This window comes from Varroa jacobsoni, unplaced genomic scaffold, assembly GCF_002532875.2.
Source record: "Varroa jacobsoni isolate VJ856 unplaced genomic scaffold, vjacob_1.0 scaffold_433, whole genome shotgun sequence".
Classification (NCBI taxonomy): domain Eukaryota; kingdom Metazoa; phylum Arthropoda; class Arachnida; order Mesostigmata; family Varroidae; genus Varroa; species Varroa jacobsoni.
The window spans coordinates 170,870-193,946 of NW_019213335.1; the positions used below are offsets into that span (position 1 = coordinate 170,870).

At 40.4% G+C, this 23,077-nt stretch overlaps 2 protein-coding genes across 11 annotated transcripts in view; one reads left to right on the forward strand and one right to left on the reverse strand.

Moving 5' to 3' along the window:
• Nucleotides 1-7,669: 7,669 nt before the first annotated feature.
• The window catches only part of ninaC (STKc_myosinIII_N_like and MYSc_Myo21 domain-containing protein ninaC), a 152,337-nt gene continuing 136,929 nt past the window's right edge, over nucleotides 7,670-23,077 (forward strand). For 2 of the 3 annotated variants that reach the window (XM_022833098.2, XM_022833102.2), the window contains exon 1: nucleotides 7,671-8,973. The gene's annotated coding sequence lies outside the window, so the exon portion shown is untranslated. Of the gene's footprint in view, nucleotides 8,974-23,077 lie in introns of all 3 variants that reach the window. The other variant, XM_022833100.2, reaches the window with a different exon arrangement.
• Nucleotides 10,275-23,077, reverse strand: part of LOC111260391 (glyoxylate reductase/hydroxypyruvate reductase) — a 36,168-nt gene continuing 23,365 nt past the window's right edge. For 3 of the 8 annotated variants that reach the window (XM_022833108.2, XM_022833104.2, XM_086968306.1), the window contains 5 exons: nucleotides 20,048-20,295; nucleotides 17,896-18,166; nucleotides 14,416-14,591; nucleotides 12,002-12,161; nucleotides 10,275-11,017 (listed from right to left, as the gene is read on the reverse strand). In XM_022833108.2, the coding sequence (XP_022688843.1) occupies nucleotides 10,836-11,017; nucleotides 12,002-12,161; nucleotides 14,416-14,591; nucleotides 17,896-18,166; nucleotides 20,048-20,233 (975 nt within the window). In that variant the 5' untranslated portion in view covers nucleotides 20,234-20,295 and the 3' untranslated portion in view covers nucleotides 10,275-10,835. Of the gene's footprint in view, nucleotides 11,018-12,001; nucleotides 12,162-14,415; nucleotides 14,592-17,895; nucleotides 18,167-20,047; nucleotides 20,337-23,077 lie in introns of those variants that run through there. The other 5 variants (XM_086968308.1, XM_086968307.1, XM_022833109.2 and 2 more) reach the window with 3 other exon arrangements.

The following is a 23,077-nucleotide window of genomic DNA, read 5'->3' on the forward strand; positions in this document are numbered from 1 at the left end:
TCGTATTCACAGCCACAGTCCAGTGGAACTGTTGGGATGCAGCTACAGGCATCCGTAACGTATGTTCTCACTTGATTCAACCTTTTTAGGACCGGATTAGGACTATCAGGTATCTAACCAGGTGAAACATTGCTGTATATTATTAGTCTGTAGTTTGTAACGAGTTATTTCGCCTCGCCTTATTTCGTTACTTATGACACTATAAATGCTTAAAACTATCAATCTTTTTGTAATATTCTAATAAATAATTTTTGGAAATTTCAATAAACAATTTAACATTGTCCAGTACATGCATTTTACTGTACATGTACTGGACAATGTTACGATATGCTCGTTGTATTTTTCAATTATTATGATGTTGACAGCTACATTTGTCGGCCCGAAGAGAAGCATGTCCAAAAAAGAGGCGCAGGAGGTTGTAAAATGCGGTTGTAGAGGGTGGGCCTAGAAACAGACAACAAAGCTAAAAATATAATTAAAAATCAAACGTTGCCAAACAGTAGTAGACGCGCGTTATTCCGAGCCAGCAGTCTCCAATGGTTTTTACATTTTTTAGAAGGGACACAAGTTAGTATAAAGTCCATACGACTATTTTTTCCACACCAGCTGGGTGGCAGAACTATTCGTCGCAACAAGCACTTGATTTAGATGTATGGCTTTAAAATATCAATTGAGAAAGGTACGAACATCAGCCCACGTTTAGAACTTAAGTTTAAAATGCTGATCGGCCCGTTTGTTGACCGTGTTTTTCTCACACATACGCTGCTTTTTTTTAGCGTAACTTAAACACCTTTGAAATCAAGTTGAAAACGTTTGAAAGGCGTTTCCTTCTGTATAATTTCTCAATTACTACACACAGCATAACTATTTTCCAGAAATACTTCCGAATAAGTTTTAGCACTATATTTGACGTTTCGTATGATGTCCATTCTGTTAGAATGTGAACAATGTACCGACAAAGACTATCGATTCTTGGTAACGGCCATTTTTTAACTTTGCCTGCTAAAAACGTATCCTAAGTAACCATCTTTAAGGTTATAATCTTTGCTATGGTTTAGCGCTGTTTAAAAGCTGCGTAGATTTCCTTCCGTATCACAATTGATGACTACGAAGACCTTTTTTTCTTCTATCTTCTAATTACGTTTAATCACGCAGTTAGAAATAGCTATACATATCAATAGACTGCCATAGTCGAATTGTTCTTACTAAATTTTTAGTAATCATTTCTGTTACGATAATTCATAGGGAAATATCGATCTTCCGCTAGACAAAACTAATTCAGACAACAATTTTATTATGAAACCTTTTCATATTAACTAATATAATTTATCATTCGTTAATAATTTTCATATTAATTCGTAAATACCCGAAAATGTTTTCATTCTGTGTTTAAATTTTTCTACTAATAACCAAGAGAGCCGTTACACACTTGAGGTATATTCATAAATGGACTCTATTTACATCCCATGCGACTTGAAGCTCGATGAAGGGTCGGTGTCAGGGGCGATATCACCACACCGTCATTCAAGACAGCTATTCATGTAATGTTAATACATTTGATCATGAAGTCAGCATCCTTCGGCTTCAATTATGAACCGATGAGTGGATCCCCGCTCAGGCGTCGTGACACAAATCGCCTATCTAAGAAAACCATTCTATATGAATAGAACGCTTATAAAAACCAAACCATACTATGTGGGTAAAACTTGATATGAACAAAGAGTACCCAATTATTATTATATGGATGCAGTTAATTTTTCATCCAGATCTTGTACAGTTTTTGGAGCTGTTAGATGTGTTTTGCATTGAGGGCTTCGTCTTTCAGATAGTTAGTTCCCTCAAAGCAATGCAAAAAAATGACTATGCTTGCCTTTAGGATCACCTTATTGATGTGATTTTTGGTATAGTCGACGGTGACAGGGCGGATCTCCGCTGTCGGGCATTTGTTGCCCGTACAGAAGAAAATGGGCCTATTCCCCCTTTCGTTGGGTCAACGACGCTGGCGTTTGGTACTACAATTCAAGTATCAGCATAGCCTATACTACCTGTCAACCAGCAGCTAACGATTAAGTTTACACAGATTCCATCGGAGATGTTTATTTTAATGAGTTTATTACATACCAATCTGTACTGGACGTCCAAGTATTATCGCAACCCGTAAGGATTCTAGTCCAAACCATGAAGTAACAATGTGGTATTTGTCGTTGAGCCTGTCCCATATTGCTAAAGACACTCAACCATGACTATTGTTTCCTCTTTATCTGACGCATTATGACAGTCCCCTGGCTATCGAACAATAATTTCAATTTACGAATCGATTTCAAGAACGAGACCCTCTAAAATACGCCATATATCCATTTCCTATCTCATCATAGATACCACCAATTATTACATAAATTTTAAAACTAGCTGAAGATATGAATTCCTTACCCATATCTGGAATATAAAAAAAAAATTTTTAAAAATTTAAAAAAACAAGACGATCGCGATTGGATGAGCAAAACAATGTCATGTTTATTTCGTTGAATTTGATCGATCTTTCTAAAGGTCAAGTTTTTCCGTCGATTTTCAGTAGTATATCTGGCAGTCTGTGTTATTAACAAGTGGTTTAGTGATACATTTTGTTTGCGTTGAATAATGGTTCAGTGGATGGAAAAAAATACTCTTTTTAGTTTGCGCAGAGTTAGCTGTCAACTCGAGGGTTGATTTGAGTCTTTGAATTGCATTGTCCCGCTATCGTCACAGCTTTTTGATAGGTCGCATCATTGCAGCTAGTCGTGTGACACAAATCGGTTTATGTCAGACCAAGACATAATATTGAAACGTCCGCCTCCATTGGTTCATCGAGCTTTGGGCGGATGATTTGTATATGTTTTCATTTGGTGCATTGTTTTTCTTTCACAGTGCGGGTGACGACGGCTAAACAAAGGAAAGCGGTTAGTTCGATAAACAAGCAAACTACGACATTATGTTGGTTACATCTATTTCAATTACGTACATTTGCTGCAATGGACAAATTGTTTTCGACCTACGATACGGTACAAGAATGACACGAGGTATCTACACGAGCTAGTCTACAAAAGGTTTACGGTACGTAACGACTCATATGATTGCTGAGGAACAAAAACGGTAATTGAACGTATATTGGATTATGTGGAGATGAGTTCAAATAAAGGAGCTCATCCGTCAACGCTGCCACTGTGGGGAATTGTCTTGACGTTCAAGCTTTTTCTGTTGTAAGGGGCATCCATAGTCAGCACTGAAACGTTCCTTTGCGACGTGGAAAGCATTCCCGTCACGGGAAATTTATTCATATTAGTGTCGTTAGCTAATATTTAGGTTGATGATAATGAATCTAGATATCCGGTGATCTAACTTACTCATATTCTGAACTTTTAACCGTTCAATGTACCATATGACGATTGACTCTGATGAGGACCGCCATACTAAACATCTGACACCTAGCGAAATTATATTACAAACACTATCGATCGTTTATAAATAACTTCTAGGAAAGCAACTAGCAGATACTCATACATAAAGACAAAATCTAACCCTGCTTATAAGATGATCTGAAAGGCAAGGAAATGCTGAATGTATTTTCAATCGGAGAAATCGGAACAATAGAAAGATCAATACCCGACCAGCAGATCGTTGTCATGTCTGCGACTGTTTACTATAGAAAAAAAAAATACGTTAATATTAACAATGCATAGTATTAAGATCGCATAGATCAATATGAGTGAAATAGCAAAAGGCTTATAAGTTGCCATCTGCAAATGATAGAGTCATAGTGGCATTTAAGCTAATATAGAATTAAATAAAATATTATCTAATATAAATGATACTGACTATAATTGTCAGAAATTGCCTAAGGTAAAATTAATGAAACAAATGAAATAGGACAATGTTTAAGCATTATGGCTAGAAAATAAAGGTAGATCTGTAACGTGAGAGTTAACCAGGGCTGAACAAGAAGCCTTGCAGGTTTATGCTGCTGCAATCGTTATAATGCGAGATTTTTTATTTACATAGATTGTTAAACTAGGTATGCGCACTCTGACACAATCCATACAAGCCAAAATTAAAAAAGCTCTACAAAAGTTAAAGCTGATTTGACAAAAAAAAAAACAGGGAAAAACACATGAAATATACTTCTATGCGCTGCAATCGCTCAACTCTGCACCACTTCGGTTTTTGCGGTGGTAATCAAATAAAGCGGCAATCAATAGCTGAAAATATAGAAGCTTTTTACAAATTAATTAATGGGACATTTGGTGAGATAAGCAGAAGTAGTCTCATTGTTCGTAGAGGTGTTACAATTTATCAACGATCATCTATAGACCAAGTGATTTTCTTTTGTGAAAACACCTGTTAGAACTACACCCTACGTTTGGATCAAAGTGATAGTTACCATTAAACTTGAAAAATGCCGAGAAGTGAATCGATTTCGCCATGGTACCTAAATAATGCTTCGAATATTACGTCGTTACGCTTCTCTGACAATTGACTTCTACTACGAAACTTAGACCACCACACGTCTTAAAGGTGACCAGACAAATGGGAACCTAAAGTAACTTAATAGTAATAGTTCGTATCTTCGTGATTTTGCTAATTTTGATTTTGATAATTATTCAATGAAGTTAGATAGTTAGTTCAGCGGTGAACTTAAAAAATACCGATACCAGATCATTCTATTCAATTATTTTTAGAAACAATAAATATAAGAATATTCGCTGAAATTCTAGGATATTTGTCATCATCTGAACATTTTGTATTAGACGACAACTAACAAATGAAAAATCATAATAGGGCATCCGGCCTATGGGAGCAGTCTTGGGTTTCAGCGGAGGCAAAAGGTAAACATCAAATAATGAGATCTACAAATAAATTAGTACAACTTTTTATTAGCACAGCTACTGCGCCTCTACGATGTTTTCGTTTGGTTTATTAATAGTTTTTCAATATTTGTTAAAAAGTATGGCATTTTTTAAATAGATATATCTTATGATATTTTTTAAAAACGCTTTCACTCTAATACATACGTAGAGCTATTTCGAGGACATATAAGTATCTTGTTGAAATTTGTGACCGTATAATATACAACACTGTAGTCAAATTTTACTATCGTATTGAGACGTTATATGGAAACCGAGAGTTTTGTGTTGAAATAGATTCAATGAATCATCAGAAGGTAGCCCACCTAAACGATCCTGTCAGTGAGTTTTATCCTCGATAACAACAACTACATAACGAAATTGGCGCAGCGAACGTACGAATATTAATTTTTCATTTTAGTTCCATCGCTAGAATTTTTGGAAAACAAAAGTACAATTTAAAAAATTATTCTCAAACCTGCTTTTGGCTAGCATTGTTCATCGATGTTTACTTACAATTAACAGATGCTGAGGTCATAAACGACAAATACGATCTGGACGTCGAGGACTGAGAATTTATGACCTTACTTTCGTCAATATTGGGGATGTCGTCTATCTAGAGAAAAGTAATCGATCATATCAGAAGGTTTCTACGAGCACAAACATTTTCCAGCAGATTCATAATAGCGTAATGTAGAGGAAAGCTATATTTACCTTCTAGATCAGATAGCGTTTAGTTCGTTTGGGCGTAGATGTACCAACCAAGCATATGGGTCTTATGTAACGAACTATATAAACTGTCTAAGCCCACAGCTAAATTTAAGTACGACCCTGCTGAGCAAACCATTTTCCGCCTAATCTTCTTTATAGTGATTTTTTCCACTGACCACAGTCGCTATGTCTTATGTTATTTATTTGGCCACTTGTTTTTTAGCACTGAATCGCGCGCCAACTTAGCTCACCGTATGGTTTCGCCTTATAGCTGACAAATATAGCAAAAGATTATAAGGGCCACAATTGATATTCCAACCCTGGATCATAACACGTAGTCATGACACCGAAACAATTTCTAAGGAAAGAGACAAACGATACAGAGTCCATAGAACGTAATGCATTGCCCGTTACGAGAATGTTTCTATTTCAGTCAGTTTTCCTTTATTTTCGTTTTGCCATTTTGAAGCGCAACATTAATTACCATTTGTTTCCATGTCATCTGTATCATTTGTTTTCATCTTCCCAGAGCAATACCAGGGCTACTGGGATAGTTGTTCAGAATAGGTCGCCATATCTAATAGATAACTGGAAACTGTAATTCAGTAAGCTAATGCTTTAAATAAATTGTTTATCTTTTAAGTCGCTTTATATAGTATTGGCTTAATCGGCTATAGCTAGCCGACACTTCGAGGCAAACGAGGAAGCCAAAAGAGTCTCTATGCGTCTCGAGTGTACGTCCGGTATCGTCGTTAGGCATCTCATTAGACGTGTCCTTAAGATTAGCGAACAAATAACTTACCCAGCAAGCTACCACACGGACAAGTCAAAGGAGGAGTGTCAGCTCCCTCTGAAAGATCTTGAAATAGCGCTTACAATCGCACTGCAGCAACCCAGCTGAATCGGTCTCTACAATTGAAAACGGTGTATGCGCATACAGGAAGTTGACTACGACTTGTGAAAGTAGTAAACGCGAGCTAATTTATTCGTATCGTTTAACCTGAATATTTATTCTTCATTTAAGTCGTAGATCATAAGATAGATGGTGTAAATTCCAGTCAAAAACCTTTAAGTACGACTCAGGTAGTCGCATGGGTACGATGATGGACCTTTCCTGGCTTCCGCTTGGTGTTGTCGATCTTTCCCGAGAGATCTTAGGTGTTTGATCTTAGGGCTAGCAGTGCCCTATGAAACCAGTTAGATGGCCTCTTCTTAGCAATTCTGTTAACCGTATGTTCTGTGGAAACCAACGGGTCTTCGTCAATATCTTTGGCGAATCCGATCTCGCGCTAATAGGGCTTAAAAGAGAATGAAATGGAGGCTATCCAGCCTGTGTGAATGAAAGAAGTCTTTTTTTAGAAAATTGTCGATACCCATCACTCCTCCAGAGTCCCGGTACATGATAGACGCACATACAAGATGCGATGCGCCCTATTATACTAGACATATACTCTTTCACAGAGTACGACTGCTATGTATCGATCGACTGCGACTGATGTTGACTCTCGAGGTTTTAACTGTTTCACTTCCATTTTTTTCTTCCGTTTTCGACCGTTCAACGCTAGGAGTACGCTTCTAGCTTCGATGCGTATTTATGGCAATTCTTTCGTGTTTGGCACCGGACCTTCCCTCCTGTCCGGTCTAGTGCAGTCTATTTTGATGCCGCGATCAAACGATACTAGACTAAACGAGTCTCACACGAATGTAACAGCAGATTGAATGTATTATCAACCACTTCAAAAGATACAGCCGTGTATTGTTCCCTTCCACTATTATTAGCCATCACCACCGTCAATATGATGGTTCCAATCGCCAGTATCCTAACTAAACGCAACGGCAGCAGCAGTAACCGCAAATGGCGACAACAAACTGAGAACAAAGGAATTCCTTCCACGCCACATCGATACCCCCTTCGTTTCGCGCTCTCATACCCCTTCCATCTGACATCGCTTTCGTAGGAACAGCGGCAGTAACAATGGCTACCGTTTGTCCCTTTCCCGTAACGGTGCCGTCACCGCGCGTAGCGGTGCTGGTCGCGACGGCGTCTGTGCTACTGTCAGACCAGCTAATCGCAGGGCAAACGCTTTGCTGTTGGTAGTCGACGCCGGTTGCGCGTGCTGGTATCTAGTGCTTTCTCTGCGTTTAATCGTCTCGTTCGTGGTTCAGTTCATTCAAATTTGATGCCGGTGGCTGTCTCGATGGTTGCGCTCCCGCAGTCTCGCGACCGACGATCGTCTTTCGATTGAACGTTGGCCGAAAGTCGATACTTTGCAGCAATTCGCGATCAAAAAACGAAAAGTGCTGCTCAGTGGGAGCGATGGTGGGAGCAGGTTCGTCAAGTGGCCACCGAAACGGTTGGTACACGTCATTGAAATGGGATTTGACAGGAAAGGCGTCGAGGAATATCGGTAAAATGTTCTAAGACGAGGAAAAACTGTGTTGGCGGTAGTGCTGTTCTGATCGTTCTGAGCAGAACGGGGAGCAGGGCTGTTACGAGACAGACATCTGTATTGTTCAGCATTGTCTCTTCGATACGTCAAGTGACAACCAACTTAGTAATTACCGACATCGTCATTGTCATCCAAGCCACTAGATCGAAATTAATGACTACTTAGGACTTGCAATTGAAGAGTTTGAAGAAGAATTTCTATCTGACAGCAATAGGCTGTACCTAAAGGACCAATTGGGCCGGTCGGAGCAACGAGACCCAAATCTAACGAGTCACCGAAACTCCAAGCTTACCGTAAGAGGTCGAACCCTATCGCCGTGCTAGTAAAACCGAATTTCCGTTTTTTTGCTGTCTGTAGCAAAAATCCTGGAGAATTCCTGGAATCCTGGAGACGTCGTCTGCCCTCCTACACAATATTACCTTGTAATTTAAATCTGCTCGAGAGGAACGGATTAAGTGCCACAAGTACTTCAATCGTTTCGTAGTACGCAGCTGACCAGGTTCATATACGCGACAGTGGCTCACTAGTCGATCGTGTGTGAATCTTGCGCTAGCTAGGATTTATCTTCACATGAGCGCAGATGGGCATTTGACAAAGAGCTCAAAACAGAACAGAAGGAAGACACACTATAAGACACGTGTTTACCAAAAACGAAGAGATGCGCCATCCAATGTGTCATAGCTAACTACAATTAATACTAGATGTTCGAACTATGTAGAATCTCACGAGCGGAATCATTGCATTATTGCGACTCCACTGCATAGAACTTTTGCGTATATTTTTACTAGTTCATCATCTATCTTTTTAGTTACTATTACTGTGTGTGATGACATCATTGGTCTCTGCTGTCCATTGGATAAACATCGCTTATTAACAGTGCGTTCTTCTTAATGGATCATCTTGCCTCGATGAAGCCTCAGCGCACCACTTAACTCGTAAGTCTGTTGTAAAAATTAGAAAAGGCACTATATATTCACGGCGGGAGTTTCTTGCGCAGCTTGATCGTACAAGGCCACAGTATAAAGGAAATCAAATAGAAGGCCTGTGTAGCTAATCAGCTAGCTTTTATCTAGACGAATTCAATCGAAATTGACCTATAGCATAAATGATAAGCGAAACGCTTTTAAAGTACTATATTCAATATTTCTGTGTTGTTACTACTAATATACGGAAACTCTTTAAGGTGAACTGCGCCTAGCTAAATAGTCGTTTATCTACGTTTGTATTTTGATTTATTTTAGTAGACCTTTATTCGCAGAATACTTATTTAGAAATGATTAGACCTCGGCCACTCAGTAACGGATCAATATAGCACCATCGCGAATATAGCAGAATTGGTGGAGTGCGGTAACCCACCATTGCTTATCAATAATAACCTGTTAATTGTTGTATATCTCTGATAAGAACATGATGTCGTTCTTAAACCAAATATAGTAACAATAATAATAAAATATAACAAGAAAAATAAATCTAGCTTGAAGCTAGGTAAAGTTTGACGAAGTAGGATATTTTTTTTTATGTGAAAGTCTTTCCGGGTAGAGTATGATGTAAGGCCAGCGCCCTTGACGTACTTTTGAGTGTATAGCAAACCTTATTATTTTTCGATCGCAGTCGTTTCAAATTTTCCAAGTATTTGGCCGAAGATTTAACTAGCCGTAGCCATAGAATTCATACCACTGTTAATATGTAGAAACAATAATAAGAACAAACAAAAGAATAATCTCACTAGAATAACAAAACGTTCGACACTGCCTTGTTAGGAAGTCTTCAAGAACCTCAAATTTCTAAACACATATTCATCAGCATTAATGAAGAATAAACAGGAAGCAAACACTGAAAAGATTAATCCGCTGACATTGTTGATCGACCTCTGGTCAGTATGGTCAACAGAGAAATCGACCACAAAGTAACAATGATTGATTCCGTAGGATGTTTTATCAGACTTAGTATGTGCGTGTTACTTTTACGATACCGTTGTATGTACAATATATGATTACCTATCTATATATGATTCCAATCAACACGAAAACTTTATCGAAACTCGGTATCCTTCAATAGAGCTGTGTCTTTTTTAAGTCTTACTTTCTTTTTTTTTCTAAATATCATATTTATAAATACTGTATTTTTAAATAGATCATACATTTCCACTCATATATTTGCTAGCATCGCACACACTCGAAACCTGGGTGTTTATTCGATCGAACGTATCTGACACGGGCATACAACACAACTAATGTCACTAAGAATATTTTATTAGGATTACTGCATACATGCACACTATTGCACGGGTCCCAAATGCAAGTAACTGAACATCTACCTCGCATATAGGGACCCGATATTGTCCATAACATCGAAAGTTCCTTCTGATATTGTGGAAGTCGTGTCGCATCACTGTGTATTACTCATGAATAATATGTGTAGTCGTAGCCGTAGCAATTAATCTTGCTCAGACATTGTATTTCATCTTGTTATAGAACGCGCACATCAATAAGTAAATACCGATTCGGTAAAATTCCGTTTTTTTTTTTCTTGGTAGGTACAGCCATTTTTAGTTCTATAGAAATTACCCAAGAAACCAAATGAAACGTTTTTTATCGATCAACACTGCCGATGTTTTAGGCCACGTCTACCAAGTGGCTTGGGTGACGCATAAACCGCGCATACGAAACGTTAACGACCTCCGACCATTTCGAATAGTAGTAATTCTTCTCAGTTGATTCGGCTGTACCCCTTTTCTCCTTAGCTGATAACAGTTCGTTGCAAAACCGTAATACTACAATTAATGGATTTCGTCGTTTTACAAGTTCACAGGAGTTATGGCAGGTCTCCCCTCAAGTACTGCTTTGATGTTGTTGACGGCCAAGGTAGCCATTTGTACACGGACGTTAGTTTCGGCACTGCCGATATGAGGCGTCACAATGAGGTTATCCAACGTAAGAAGCTTTGAATATGCCGGAAGCGGCTCGGGCTCTGAAACGTCTACGAATAACCGTTCGAAATGTGTTAGTGCTATAATACTTATCTCTCGATTAGATTATCGCTTCTAATGTAATAAATCTCTGATGTATCAAAGCCGCTACATAATTTTGAAACTATAATAATATATATAAAAATCATCTCTTTTTGTTAATATAAGAACAGGTGATGCTTTACTTTCCTGGCAGACACTGAAGTTAGAGGTATATAACAAAACGAAAATATAAATAACATTTTATTACTAAAAACGATATGAAATATTTCATGTTTATTCGTTCTGCTGCATACACCCATTTACTTCGTACTGAAGTCAGGATCCATGGGGATCTACGTCGATGCTATCTACCCCACAAGACAGCAGGTTCAATCATGTCTATGCAATATACAAACAAGCATTAGACAATCACACGTTTTTTTTTCGTCATGTGCCCCCCTAAAAGCCTAGCCTACTATGATCTATCTGTTGACTACAGCAAATCGTGCTGAACGATGTTATCACTTCGATCTCATGACGGATATCTGAAATGGCCTAAGAAATTAAGTACATCGCTCCCAAAGACTCGTGAAGCTACTCAAAGATGTCAAGACGGTGTTGTCCCTTACATATTATTCTTCAAACTATGTTAAAGACGAATGTGCTTAGATAGTGGACGGAATGCGTGTTGCGCATAGGCACCTAACAGTTTCGTTGATTTGCGCGAGTGGGAAGTGATAAAGCCCTCGATGTAGGCAATTCCTATTAAACTTGTACGAACAAATACAAGTGAATATTGATAAGATAAATCTATTAAATTTAAATGTTTAGTTTTTGAGTAACGCTACTTGATTGTTGATCTCCCGTTATTGTCATTTATGATACGCTGCTTGAGGAAATTCCAGAAGTCCCCTCTGCTGCTTCATGAAAAGCTATCCGACACGTTTCAATGTGATCTTTCCGAAACCGTCACACAATTAGCTAACGAAAAACATGATGAAAGTGTAACATACCTAGCGCAGCTGCCCGTATTACGCCGTTTTTCAGGGCATCATAGAGCGCGTCCTGATCGACGACTCCTCCGCGTGAGGTATTAACAAACACACAATTTTTCTTCATTTTTGCAAATGTTTCAGCGTTGTACATGTGGCGAGTTTCTTCGTTCAGGTTCGTCTATTTGGAAAACGGTATAAAAAAAAAAAAAGCAGGTTCGTATAGTCGAAGGATGTAGGCAGGTAATGTTTCATTATGTGGTTATTTTTATAATGTGCAAGAACATGAATTCTTGACTGCATTAATATGAGTGTTCTTCCGCTGAAAATTGCATAAAACATACAAACACAACTCATGATTTTATCTCATACACTGGCTAAATATTCGGAAAATGCAACACCAACCACCTCATAGACGCTAGAAACCTATGGCAAATAGGTCGTCACCATTATCGGCCTAGGATACTGTGCCCATCACCCACTGACATCCATATGACCGAACACAAATATCTGCCAGCCCGGATATTGCACGTTTTCTAGGCTAGCCTCAGATAAAGCTACTTCTTCCTTAGGGGGCATTAAGCTAGCAAGAATGGTGTAGTCTGTTGGGCGTGAGTATCTATCTGTGAACGTTAGCAACCCATCCGCTACGTCTCTGGTCTACACTTCGGCGTTCGTGCAAAACTACCGACTCTGTAAACATGTCACCTGCACCCATATACATTCGCAGTCGCCAGTAGTCTATGGCCACCAGTCATCGTTGCAATTCGTTCCTCTTCCCTTCCCATTCGGCCACGTTGTCATTATTGTTATTGTCATCGACTTAGCGCATTGTAAAGCTATTGCTTCCACGTTAATATCACCACCACAAAGGAAGCAACGGTCCAATTTGTTTAAGCACTGAGACACCAACACAGCGCGGACAACCAATGAAATGGAAAGGACATTGCATGGCAAACAGGTTTGCCAGGAAAGCGCCAAACCGACCGATGACTGTGTCGACTAGCGGATAAGTGGCAGTTCGATGTCCTCCTTTTGGCCTCTTCTTGCGTCAAAACCACTGGGATAATTAGCCTTTGCCACGGTGAGGCTGAACTAACGGTAGTGATGGCTGACCACTGTGGAGGTTTGTGGGGCTCAACTCCAGCGGGGTCGTTTTCTATGCGATCTAATAGCTGCTTGATTATAGCCGGTTGTTATGGCTAACGGTTTGTTGGGAGCTCGCAACCGCAAAAGAAGCAAAGCAGAGATCTGGGGCGAGACGGAGTTGACATATGGTGAAGCTGATGGTAGACTGGTAAGTAGGATATAGTAGACGACGTGATTGATGCGGGTCGAAAACGCAAAATGTGCTTGAATTTAGAAGCGGCTTTCTTGGCATAACGCAGCTATCTACTTAGCGTTGGCTGAAGACGTCGATATACCGGATATGCCGTGTCGATTAGCGGACCTAAAACTTACTCTGTCGTTTCAGTAACTTCGTCAATAGCGGAAACAGCGAATATTAAGCAAAGATGCCACATAGTTAAAAGGCTGCTAATTAGAATCTTAAAAGAACTAACTTTATGTATTTTGCTTACGATCACAATCTGGACACAAGTGGTAATTAGGACAAAAATGAAAATGGAATAAAATTTGCTTGCCCCCTCGCCTCCCCTCCCCGCGGCCCCCGCGCTGATATAACACACGTAACGCGTATATTGAAGTCATAATGAATGTCTATTACGATATAAACGGGCGTGTCTTATTTGAGTTTTTAATTCGCTGCCCTATAGTATTATCGCTGCTGCTATCGTTTGTTATTAGCGTTGTTTGTACTAATATGTATATGTGCAAAAACGTTTTTATCTATGCCAATGTAAGTACGTGGTTTTGTGCACCGTACTCAATGCCGATTATAAAGGTCCTAGCTTAAGACCTCAGCAACTCAATTAGCAGAACTGTTTTCAAATTGACGGTATCGCAATGGACACGTTGGCCCAATAAAAAAATACTAGCACGCCCGACCGTGAGAAACTTCGCCGATCGAACAGCTGTCATATGCGTTATAGTGGGTACACAGTACCCATGCAATTCAAGGCGTTTACATAATTAATTTTTTATAGCCTTTGTGATTAACAATGTTTATCATCGGACTAGGCAGAATAAAACAAGTTCGTATTTTATAAATTACGAAGGGAACGATTTTACAAACGGCATTTCGAATGAGATGAATCTAGCGTTTGGAAATAATATTTTTTTTTACTTCCTTCGGTAATGGAAAAAGACGTTCAACAGCGCCTCAATCGTCAATAACAACAAACGCGTATGACTGTGTGAAATGAAAAGAACGGATTAGTACGACATTGTACAAAAATACAAACATATAATAGAATTGCGATAACGACACTCCAGTACAATACACTGCAACGTTCCCAGCTTGTGTAGTTGCTTACGAGTGTGACGATGAAATCGGCGTTTGCCAGGACTTCGTCAAGGGGTCGAAATTTGGCTCCCATTTTCTCCGCTGCTTCCCTCGGATGAAACTTGTCATAGTAAATTGCCTCCTTGATACCGAATGCTGTGCAGTGGGCCAGGACACTTTGGGCGATTCTGCCCATACCGACAAAACCTGCAATGCGATCCGTTATCAGATGAAAAAATCTAAAAAACTACCGGGACCAGAAAAGAAAGCATCAATAAGAACACACATTAGTCATGAGCCCGAGCGTTTTGCATTTACAGTTTGCTAACATCACGTTCCCATACAAGTTTTCTCCATAGTCAGCGAAAAATCTGAACAGCTAATTACGCTACATTTTTGATCGCACCCTACATTTTCTAATATGGATAATGGTTGAGGTGGACACCCGTTGTTATTTTCATAAGGCCTTAATTAGCCTTAATTAGGTAAGCTTAAGATTTTTTACACTTGATAAGAGGATTTCGAGCGCACGATACATGCTCAAGGGCTCGATTTAAACCACTTTACATTTATTCCTTTTTAAATACTACCAATTTAGTATCAAACGTTTAATATCAAAGAAGCTATGCGCCCTACACACTTCTCTACGGAAGTGTGTATGGCGTGCAGCTTCTTTCTAAGGGAACTTCGAATATCTATATTCTTCTATAACAAGCAAATTTGGCAAACTTTGAAATTAGATAATTTTAAATTAAATAATTGAGAGACAGTGATGCTTTTAATATGTGTTAAAGGCATTCTCTTTAACTTTTTACACACTTGTTCGGTGCTCTGGCGGCTTCTGGATGACCATATACCTACCATGGTGTTCCTGTATATATATACCTTCTCTATCTATGGTGTCTCGAGATGAATTAATTATGGAAAGCGCCGTAGCCGCACGACCTCAGATCGGGAGAATAAGTGGATTGAAGCTAATGCTGAATATTCCTTTGCTCAATCTAGGAAGTATATGATAAAATCAGGCGTTGTTATAAATTAACCAGACTGCGTGCTTCCGATCGCCGTGCTGACAATCCTTAATAAACTCCAGATAGCTAGCTGCATTGAGTGTTTCATTTTCGACAAGTATCTCATTGTAGCAGGCGTCCCCGATGTCTATTGCAAGTACTGCCATAACCTTACAACCGAACCTATTAGACATTATCACTAAACACGATTTCTCTCCAAGGTAACTCCATTATGCCGCCTGGTACCTTTCCGGCTGAGAGTGAAAACAGTATGTTTTAAGCGGATTTTTTATTGATTAAAGCTTCGTAAATTATGCGTGTAGTAAATGCGCCAAACACTAACTGGCCTGAACTCAATGTACGGGAGGACCCACTTTTAAACTCAGTTACTACATGATGTTTACTATTTGGGTCATCATTGCGTAACATGCTACATAGATAGGGCTAGGTTTGACTAACAGAGCGGCTAGATTCCAAGCTCTGTTTTTAGAAAACTTTCCTCCACCGCGACCATATAATTGTTTTCCGGGACCTGATATCTGGTCATCTTCTTGTTGGTCTTCAACATTCGAATCTCTGTTCTTAGAACGTTTGCACCGTTCATGTACTGTGCTTAAGTTTTTTTTTGCCTTCGATAAGCCTTGGCAGCGCTGCGGCCGAGGAACAAAGTTTGACTACTGAACAATTATTATGGAAATTCATAATATTATTCAACCATCAAATCGAATCGTTAAAAAAAAACGTAAACTCAACCGATTTTCACTCAAAATTCATTTAGAAGACCAATGGATTTACCAGCCAAATCGTATCAGCAACACGTAGAAGTTCGCCGGATTCGCTTGTACATATATATCTACGTATCTTGCTACAACACTATCATATCAGATGTCTGTTTGTAATGATTTTTCAGCTGCAGAAATAATATCGAGGTGATACATAAAGGTAACATCATTACGTAGAGCTACAGTATCGAGTAAGCTCGATTATGTTTGCTTTCTGACGTGTTTCGAATTGGGCTTTTAGGAACGATTTTCCTAATGACCTGCCTCCAAGACCGATAAACTATCCGCGGTCCTTTACCGAAAGGTGTTTTGTTTTGAAAGGTGCACCTAGCGAACTGGGTCGATGACACTCATACATGAACACTATCCCAAAAAAAATAAAGGTTAGCTTCCAGTAGTGACATACTCCTCTGTGTGGTGACCCTCAGTCACTTGCCGATCTTGCGATTGCAGATCCCTTCCTCATTCGTCAATGCCCGTTGCGGTTGGTTTAAACAGCACAATGAGGTGAAGGCAATTTTTTAACCAACCTGACGATTTGGTTGAGATGTTAATCCATCGTTATTACGTTAAGTAGCCCGTTCTACACCAGTTCCATCTTTTATTGAGGCAAATATCACGACTGTAGCTCTTCCCCCTTGCTCAAGCATAGGGACCCATGACTAGACATTTCGACCCATCTCTCGTACCTGCTGACAGCAGGGAGCAGAACAGAGCCACGCGAGTGGCCCGCTTCAAGTCAAGTTAACCCCATGAAAGGCAAGCATGCCTTGCCATTTCTACCTGATTCAGCTATCTTATTATTTGCTGACGTCAACATTTAACAAACGCTATAGGCTTTTCCTCACTGGCGAGACCAAGTCTTTCCGCCATCTAGAGCCAGCCACCTAGTATTAAATGAGCCAACACCACAGCTTCGGCGTCCTCAGCACCCATAACAGTAGCAGACATAGCAGAAGCATAAACTATGCTAGCAGACAACTATGAGTGCTACGTCCAGCGGGCAGATATGTCGTGCAGCGCCCGCTGACCGTTATTTGCCAAACGAATGATTCTTTTTGTGCTGTTAAAGCCTAGTTATGTTGCTTTTTAAACCATACCGCTCTACGCATTGTAAATATGTGTGAAGCTCTATAGGTCGAATTTTTGCCGGCAATTACTATATCTTCTATACTAATGACAACAGCTGACAATGCAAGGATAGATGGATGGAGTGTTGACGACGCCTGGCCCGTCGACCTGCCCGGAACAACGAGCAACGTCACTTGCCCCACAAATCATTTTAACTGTTATTATTGTTTTATTGTTAAGTGTTACAAATACTGTTTGCAACACTAGCCATATGGCATTAATGCGGCAATTTCGTCTGGGAGGATGAATCTATCGCAGGATTCTTTCTATGAACATACAGCTGTTTCTCATAAAGCCGCATACGATTATCGAATAAAAGGATCATAACATTCTCCTACAATTAACAGTGAGTGATAGATTAGCAAAACGCTTATAGGGAAGTCTAATCTGTTTCTACGTTCATTCGATTGTTCTAGATTCTTGTTATTCTTATTGTGTTGAATACCAACGTAATTCGGTTTTTAAGCTTTGAACTCCATAAGTACCTTCAAAACGAAACCAACGTGGTCGAACACAGGTACCCTCAAAATGGTTGAGGTCAGCGTGATTACACTAAGCAGACTTAGTCACGTTAATGATATTACGTACCAATCGTCGCACCGGCGAGACCGTGACCACACAGCCATTGCGGGGCCCACGAATAGTTCCAATGACCTCTCTTTACTGTGTTGGCAGCTTCAAAAACTCTTCGGCCAGCAGCCAGCATCAGCGTGACGGTCAGTTCGGCCACCGAATTCGAAGACACATCGGGGGTGTTGGTCACTGAAATTCCGCGGGCTTTCGCTGCCTCGCTATCGATGTGTTCGTGTCCTACCGACATCGTTGCAATCACTTTGAGATCTACTCCGGCATCGACCACCTATTGTATGAGGTACATAAAAGAGGTGACCGTCATATTAGAATATGCTGCTGCTGCTTTGAAGCGAATAAAATTCATTTAATACATATATAAAATAGCACGTATGGACGTACGAAATATGTGTTAGAGATCGGTAGCTTAAATATCTAAATGAGTATTAGAACGGATAACTTTACGATACGATCGTTACCATTACGTAACAACAAGTCTTCGGCCGTTCGTGGCTATGGTTTCTTCAAAGAATAAGGCCTAGCCACGGAAGGCGATTCGAAAATAATTCACACCATTTTTTCCCCCATCTTGACAGTGCAACTTTCACCGTTCCCTCTCGATCTGCTTTATGCTTTTTTTCTTTTTTTTTTTTTTTTTGTAAACGTGAATCTGTCTGTATTTCATTGTTATCAATGAAATGGCGTCTCGGTAACTATAGCTTAGCACACAGACATCCGTTGCTTCCGCCTTTGGTGTATTGGTTTGGGCTAAATACAGGCACACACTCGTGTGTTCAATATGTTAGCAAATAAAAAAAAAAAAAAAAAAAAAAAGAATAAAGCCCAGGGTAAAATATGAAACGTAGGTATAGGAAAGAGCAACTAAACAGTCAAGTTACTCCACCTAATCAAAGAACGTCCACGCTACGGACGTGGTTATACCAGGTTTTTGAGCTGGAATATTCATTCGTATCGTAGATTTGCATTTTATCTTCTATAAATACAACTGTATGTATATATTCTCGGACCTATACTCTATAGTGCCTCTTCCAAAAGAGCTCGTACGAAGGCGATTCGGGTTGTCCCGAGACAATCGATGAACTGTGACGGGCAGCTACTTCAACAAAGCTTTTGGTATTAGAATACTGTCTAAGAAACTGCGACCAAATCCGAAAAACAAGCAGGCGCGAGGCTCGAAATCAAGCTAAGAACCTTTGTCATGGCTAATCTTCACTGCGTATCTTAGTCGACGTCTCAAATGCAAACGTTCAATTTTTGCCAAAACGGAACATTAACAACATCGTAATAATCTGAAATAGACCAAAAAATTACCAACAGTTATCTTAATTTTTTTGGCCCAGCACAACTATAATACTGAAATGCTGCCACGAGAGATCTGCAGATGTTCGATAGGTTGATGTATTTCAAACACGAAATGTTTGCTTGATTAGACTTAGCAAAAGTCTCCAGTAATGATGGAGTAGTGATGTGTTTGTCTACAAAATTAGGAGACACGTAATGACGTCAGGGCTCGTGAGAGGACACAAACAGGGTTCGTTTCGTACTGGGTGGGAGCTGAAACCGTATGTAAAACTTAATGCACTTCGCCATCGATAAGGCGATCCCTTGCTTTAGCAAGGGATCGCCTTATCGATGTGCAGTAGCAACAGCTACGGTAAACGCTGAAATCTCGTGTACGAATTATATTTGATTGCAATGAAGACAGACACCTAGTTAGTCAACTCAATAAGAAGAATGATTGACAATACTAGATAACCGCATATAACAACAACCGATTGGTGACTAATAAAACTCACACGTAGTAATAATGGTAGGCGCAAACGCAGCTCAACTTGGACGAACGTTTGTACCATTTTAGTAAAGCTTGCCATGTGATAATGCTGAGCTTTAGGGGTAGATAGATATGATCGATTAGTGGGCTACCGTTGTGTGTTCCTCATACATATATATATATATATATATAGGACGTTGCTACATAAAAATACACGAAGTTATATTCACAACAAGCAGTGTTGAGAGAAACGTTAGCTCGAACAATCAAAATGATAACAACAAAAACAGACGTTATCCGGATAAAATGTATGGTGCGAAATGAAAAATATTTCACTGTTTGTAAAAATGTTTTCACGAAAAACCTCAATTACTATACCTCTTTGTCGACAGGATCTGTAAGCATACAGAAAAGAGCATCTTTATCCCTGACCGAAGCAATAAGCTCCTCTTTGCTGATGGGCCTTTCTTTCGGCTGGATTTCAACCTCCGCAAACGACTGCAGTAGCTGGAGCGATTCCGTTGGAATATCTGGACGAGTCAAAAGCACCTTTGGTTTCGACATCCTATCTTCTAAACTTATGCCCTCTGGCTTAAATTCAAAATAATTCCGATTGTAATTCTATTCTGAAATAAATTCAACACAATTTGATGAACGCAAAACTATGCATTAGATCCACTCATTTGAATAAATCTATAAAATACACAAGTAGTATATGTTAGAACCAAATATAAACGCGTCATAGACAACCTAATTTAAGTAGAAAATCCTAAACTCCTTATTCGAGCCCATATGTTATTACAAGTTTTCGCAATCTCTAGAATATTAACTATCTTAAGATTGAATAAGAATCACTTGCCGCACCGATGTGCGCTTGCATATTTGTTTAACCTCATACAGCCTTAAAGTTTATGTTAATATAAAATGTATGAAGTAATGATGTTTCGAATCAAATTGAATATCGTGGAGGAACTTAATTGTACCGTCAACATGCCACAACCGGTCGGGAGATACTGGCCGTCTTGGCCCACTTATGTAAGTTTGTTTAGCTAACAAAGTTCAATACTCCAGCAAACTAAGTTATCACATAATATATATACTTGGACATCACAGAGACGCACTATAAAGCATCGTGTTCGCCACGAGTGATGCCTCTCGTATCTGCCGCTTTGCATCTATCAAAAGGCCCAGCAGAAGTGGTTGTTCTGCTCTCGCGCAGGTAGGCCCCGTCTACGAACTTCTGTTCACGTGTAATATGCGTTGCTTTCTCCATAACCTGAATTAGTTCTCGCGTAATTGCAATCGCTGGATGCTATAGCCGTTTCGATTCGTTGAGAATCGTCATTACTTCTAGACCGTACTGCCCACCTGTTTTAAGCTCATTGTTGCGATGTTCGCCTCTTCACGCGTTCATTCCTTCATTGTCTGCTCATGTCCAAAGGCCGGACTCGGGTTTGTTGGTTAGTATCCGGCAACGCCGCCTTCTCTCGCGCAAGTTGCCGAACGTTACTGTTTACTGTTAAGGATGCCGGTGACAATTCGGTGACAGGCGGAGCTTCGTGCGAGCTAAATTGGTAACGTCGAATCGCATCACGTAGCTCCGCATGGGCCACACGCGGGCGGCTAACTATTGCAGAGCTTTATTTGTCTGAGTGGTTTGCTAACCACTATGGGGTTAGATAAGTACGCATGCAACGTGAAGGTGCCCGCGTGAAATGTAAGGAGTGATAAGGAAAAAGCGAACGGAACGAAATCTAAAACGTTTACGAGGCAATCGCGATTCGTTTCTAGCCGGTCTACACACTTATGGGCAAAGGCCGCGTTATTTACCATGATTGTAGTTTTTCAGTCTTCCCAGTATTACCAGTCCGCTGCATTGTTATCACTGCTCCTGCTGCTGCTGCTGCCCTACAGGGCGTTGTTTCCACTGAGTCTGGGCACGGATGTTACCATAACGCAATGTCCTTTTGGCCTTTGCTGCCCAGTGCCACTTGCTCTGTCTGCCGACTTAATAAAACACATCGGTACAGGTAAGCTGTCCGAACACTGTCGTCACGCGTTAAGTAACTTATCGTCTGATAAGCAGGTGCTATAAGTCAAACAGCAGTCCCCCGGCAACAGCTGAACGAGGATACGTACGTGGATCAGCTATGGTGCATGTATATTCGTCTTTGTTCAACAATGAACCATCGCTCCTAAAAGAATCATGGCTGCTGCTGTGAATATAGTTGATGGACACGAGCCGCGGTGTTCTCAATAGCTTTGCCCGGGCTCTCCGCGACGCTGTTCTTTTCTATAGTACGCTCCGTTACTGTGTATTGCGAGCTAATGTCGACAGGTTTGGCTGTGGGCCACGGGCCAATTCGTTTGGCACAGAAGCGAAGTGGCGGTCGTAGTCTTGTTACAGTTTTAACCCTGGTACCCCTGATTGAACCGGTGCCTGTAGGGGGCGATAGCAGCTGAAACTGCTACGGAAGAAAGAAGTTGAGCATGCTGCACGGCGCCACCATAATACAACGATTACTAATACTGCAATCATTGCTACAGCTGACGTGTACTTTTACTGGTGCTACTGCTGCCGTTGTTGATTTTACCACTGTCGTCGCTGAGAATATCGTCGACCCTATTGGCGTCAATTGTCCCTTCGTGCCCAGGAGACAAGTTGTTGCAGCTCGCAGAGCAGCTGCGGACCTCGAGGCATTCGTGGGACACATGTAGATTCAGCCACACACGCATTCTCGGTGGCCCCTACTAAAACGATTAAGTTGTTACAGTCGTGACGACGGCATCGCGTTTGACAATGCCGTCACGGCCGTTGTTTATTCTTCCTGCCGTTGTGGTGACGCGATAGCTCGCTCCAATTAGCATGAATACTTACAAATATCCTCAACATCAACGCTGAAGCCGGGTCCTTGGTACCACTGATCAACTACCATCGCTGCCGAATGGTACTATCATGTGACCGCTTTTGATTGTTCGGTATCGTCGTATCGCTCCGCGCAGTCAACCGGAGCTCATAGTGCAATGCGTAGGCGAAAGTCATCGAAGCTGGTTAGATTTTGATGGTTCCACCGTAGGAATTGAGAGCTTAACCTCCGCTTTTCGTGCTTGTCGTCTGCATTAAGTCATGTAATGATGCGATGCGATGCGATGGATATCGGCGCAATGATTGCTCGCTCTTTGTGAGCTGTTCGTCTTAGGTAAATAAAGGCAAAAATGGCTGCAATGATAAGTGACGGGGAACTGGCGATAGGGGTAATAGAAGCTAGTAATGGGAAAACAGAAGACTATTACAAAAAATCGGATTATAAACAAGCATGGTGTGTATAATACTTGAAAATCGTTAACAGTGGCGCTTGACAAGGGCATGTTGCACTTTGTTTACGTCCTACATTTGTAGAAACATAA